This window comes from Verticillium alfalfae, genomic scaffold (genome assembly GCF_000150825.1).
Source record: "Verticillium alfalfae VaMs.102 supercont1.14 genomic scaffold, whole genome shotgun sequence".
Taxonomy (NCBI): Eukaryota; Fungi; Ascomycota; class Sordariomycetes; order Glomerellales; family Plectosphaerellaceae; genus Verticillium; species Verticillium alfalfae.
In genome coordinates, this window is record NW_003315025.1 from 703,678 (window position 1) to 708,060 (window position 4,383).

Consider the following 4,383-nt stretch of genomic DNA (forward strand, 5'->3'; position numbering starts at 1 on the left):
GACAAGTCCAGAGCGGTGGAGGCGTCCAGACCACGGGTGCTGTTGTCCCAGGACAGGACGCACGCGTTGGTGATCATCATCTCGGCGATGGAGACACGCTTCCTCTCACCACCAGACACACCACGAACAAAGGCGTCACCGACGACAGTGTTTCGCGTGTGCTCAATGTTGAACATCTTGAGCAAGGTAGTGATGACAGCCTCCTTGTAGGCGTTCTTGGTCATGCCACCGGGGCGCTTGTTGGGCGCCTTGGTGTCGAGAGCGAAGCCGAGGGTCTGCTCGACGGTCAGCGTCGAGTGGTGGATGTCGTCCTCCTGGTTGTACACAGCCTCGCCACGGTACTGCTTAAACTCCTTGGCGGTGAAGGGACCGTAGCTGACATCGCCGGTCACGCCCGTGTAGCCGAAACGCTGGTTGGCAATGGTCTTGAGGAAGGTGGTGCAGCCTGAGCCGGGCTTGCCCAGGACGAGGACCATCTCGCCGGGCTCGCAGACGCCGCGGAAGTTGTCGAGCAGGGTCGCCTCGACGCCCTTCTTGCCCAAGCCGAGCAGGTTCATGACGGGGGTGACGTAGTCGAAGAAGTTGATGACGGCGTTGGGGAAGGTCTGGACGTAGTTGGTCGTGCCGCCGATGCCCTTGACGGTCAGGCCGTCCCAGATGACGCCGATGTGCTTGGGTCGAATGCCGGCCTCGCGCTCGGCGTCCAGACCGCCGCGCAGGGCACCCTCGAGGTCAAACTGCTCGTTCTCCGTGTCGGAGGAAGATGCCGCCTCCATGCCTTTTCGGCGTCACCGTGCGACTTTCTGCGACTGTTCACACGGCTGGCTCGTGAGACGCCCGAGAGCTCGCGCTGGAGCTCAGCAAAGTCGGCTTCGGCCTGCTCGACGGAGATGCCGCGGTGGAGGTTGGAGAATCCGTCGGGGTTCTGGCGACGAGCCTCCTCGCGGGCATTTTCCGGGTCGTTGGCGGTGGAGACGGATGACTTGTCGTCCTTGAGAGCGGACTTCTCATCGGGGATGGTGTTGGTGCCGGCAACAGCTTGCTCGGCGGCGCGAAGGTTCTGGCCGTCAACAGTAGCCTCTTCGGCCTTTTCGAAAGCCTTGTCGGCCATGGTGGTGATCGTGGTGTAAATAGTCAGGATACGTAGTGGTGCGGGGCGTCACGAGACGACTTGTGGTGATCGAGCCGCGTTCGAAGGACGGGCTGATCTGATTAGATGAACGGAAAGAGGAGAAAGTTTGCTGTGTAGCAGCAGGCGGACTAGGACGATGAATGAACAAATAGAGAAAGGATGGTGGTAGTCGTCTGTCGAGAAGACGAGAGTAGCGTCGTCGTGCGGTTTGTCGACACGCTTTGCTCTCGTGATGGTGCTACAAACCCTCGACTACCAAGAAAAGGGAGGGAGGGGAGCAAAAGCCTTTGATAGACCAGGACAGGAAGGCGGAGGGGAGGGGGGGAAGAAAAAAAAGGCAGGGACCCCCGAAATCTTTAAACGATGGGAAAGTGTCTACCTAGCTGCCTTGGCAGGACGGTCGGACTGGGCAGGCAGGACAGGGCGTGCGCTCTTCCCAAACAATGGGAACGAAGCGATGATCTCCAGACCGTGGGAGAGAAAAGATTACCAATCCAGAACGGACTTGAGAGGTCATCCCCTGGAGCTTAAGCCCGTGGGATCAGTCACGTCGCTTGGCTCTCTCAGTCTCCCGGGGCCACGAACTGGGGGGACGGGTGGGTTCAGTGCCTGTTGTAGCTTTCTAGCATGGGCTTGATCAACCGTTTGAGCAGGCCGTCGCAGGCACCAGTGCTTGAACTGGCATCGGGTAGTGGGGGTGGGAGCGGGTCAGGGGGTCAGGGGGTCAACTCTGAGTGCCTGCAATTCTACCTGTACATTATGTACCCTCGTGTGTAGACAGGCCATGTGCCGGCCATGCGATAGGGTTCAGATCTGGGTGCTGGCGGAACCGATGCGCGCATCGTCTGTGGTTTATCAAGCACTTGCCTGGTCGTTTTCGTAGTACCATCGTTCTACATGTACTTCTTTCGCTGTGAAATGCTTTGCACGGTCGAGTACACAGCATCGTACCGTCAGGCGAAAACCCATCGTCGGTAAAAACCCAGGCTTGGCACCAGCCTACTGTACCCTTCCTCGATGAACCCCCTCACCCCTCCCCCTGCCGCTCCCCCATCTCCCGATCACCCACTTTAGTCTAGCTGCACAGCATCGAGGTCGAGTCATCCGGCGGCGGAACGATGCCAGCTTTGGCACGCCGTGGTCCACGGTCGACGGCGGCCGCCGCCCCCCGCTGGTGCCAAGACCATAACGCGGAAGGAATCTGGACCCCCTGGGCATGCAATGTACGTACGACCTGAGCACCCGCAAAATGTTGCTAGGCACTTTGAGGAGGTAGGCAAGGCAACTGGAGTGGACCAGGACCACTGCCAGGGCTGACTCCAGCAAGCGGCTGCAGAGCGGTTGCATGAGTAATGCGCAACGCATCCTGCGTTTCCAGCGAGTGTTGATCCCTCTGTGTCCCTGCTCCCCTACCGCCACGGAGCGACATGTTTCGCAGTCATTCTGAGTCATCCCCGCTACCACGTTTGTTTTCTTTTCTAGCCTGGAACATATTCCTTCATCAACCAATTGCTGATGGCACAAGGGGGGGGGGATCGAGCGACAGACACGTGTACTGTTCATTCTGGCATCGGGATATCCTTGGAGGCAGACACACCAGACACCAGACGCGTTATGCCAACCTTATCTTGCAGACCCTTCACCGCCAAAGTCCGACTACCCATCTCCATGATTCCACGGCTTCTCAGCAAATGGTCCACGAAGCCTCAATGGCTCGTCGTCTCGTCATCTGCCGGTTCTCAAAGGCATGGCCCTGTCTTTTCCTCTGAACTCTGATTGAAAATCCCCGCTGCCAATGCACCCCAACATGAACATGCCACTCAGCATGCACAAAAACCATGTGGTGCGGTAGCTGGTATCGGCAAAGGCCCGGCCGAAGCGTCTCTTACCTCCGGATGCAACCCCAGATTGAACCCCCCTCCTCCCTCCTCCCTCCTCCCTCCTCAGCTGGCTAGCGGCGTCCTGAGCCCCACCGCCTTCGCCCTGTTTCAGTCCAGAAGTCCTGGACGTCACGCTCCACTGTGAGAGTGAAAGAAAGCCTCGAAGGCATGAACCCACTGGAAGCAATCAAAACCCACCGGCGAGAAACCCACCCGGGTAGATGGTGGGCGGCCAATTTTCTTTTTTTCTTGCCTTTGGGGGGGTTTTTTTTTCCCCTTTGGCAATCCCTACTCGTATTACTCCGCGCGATTCTCCGGCGCCTACATGTATGAATGTCAACACACACACACACGCTCATCTTATTCGCGGGCCGTCTGCCGTACCACGCCCCAGAACAGGGGAGCCCCTTTGGCCAAAGACCCGTTATGGTTGCATCCTGTCCTCTTCCGGGCCTGGACGCAAGCACGGGATGACGATGGTGGCTGTCTACGCGGAAGGAAGCCATAGCGTGCTGCTCGACGTCTGGTCCCTCAGCCATGGTCCCTGATGGAGACATGAGATAAGCGGGACACTCACTGGCAGTCCATTCGACTGACCTTTGTTGCATGCTGGGTCAAGGCCAAGATGAGAGAAATCGCAGTGGAGAAACAAATGTCTCCATCTGAGATTCGACACGAGCAATCACAAAAGCCATCCTTGGCAGTCCCATCGCCGGGCCTATCGGACGCCGCAGCGCGCCGTGGAGTTCGGTTGGGAGGAATTCACCTAACCCACTGGCCAGGCGTGTCGTTTTGTCACCACGCACGCGCGGATGTCCCTACTAATCAGACCAGCTCTGTCTCACGAAAGACATTGCATCGCTGCCAACGCCGTCACGGTCACTCCGGCTATTCTGTCTGCATGCGGCATAGTCGTCAGATCTCCTGCGACGAGACTGTCCGCCAGGGGTTCGGACAGGTGCAGCAGCACGCAGCGTGCGCTCTCTCGCGCTGTGTCGCACTCGGCCATCGCTGTTCCTCCCTGGTCATAGCGGCGCCGCGGCACTCCGTTGTCTTGGATGGTCCGTGGAGATGAGCCCGTTGCGACCCGAAATCGCCGAGCGGCAGGGAACAGTGTTGATCATGACAAGCTGAAATTAATGTTAAGCTTTGGCCAGGGCGTGCTTGAGTGCAAACGCTGTTCGCTGTGCGATTGCATGCAACTCAAATCTGTTCGATATAGCCAGGAAGTACTAGTTGGTTAGTTGTCGAGGGATGTTCAAAGTACGTTTTGCCTAGCATGATGATGCAAAGAATCTTCGTGTCACTCTTGTGCACATGTCATTCGCGTTCTGGCCGATGCAAAAGAGGGTAGGGAGACACTGAATTCCC

The 4,383-nt window shown here is 57.9% G+C and overlaps 1 protein-coding gene across 1 annotated transcript; it reads right to left on the reverse strand.

The window, feature by feature from the left end:
- Positions 1 to 643: 643 nt before the first annotated feature.
- VDBG_09190 (BMR1) lies at positions 644 to 1,111 on the reverse strand (the record flags this gene model as incomplete). The annotated part of the gene is made up of 1 exon (XM_003000649.1): positions 644 to 1,111. The coding sequence occupies one exon, from the start codon at positions 1,109 to 1,111 to the stop codon at positions 644 to 646; it is 468 nt and encodes a 155-aa protein (XP_003000695.1).
- Positions 1,112 to 4,383: the final 3,272 nt, after the last annotated feature.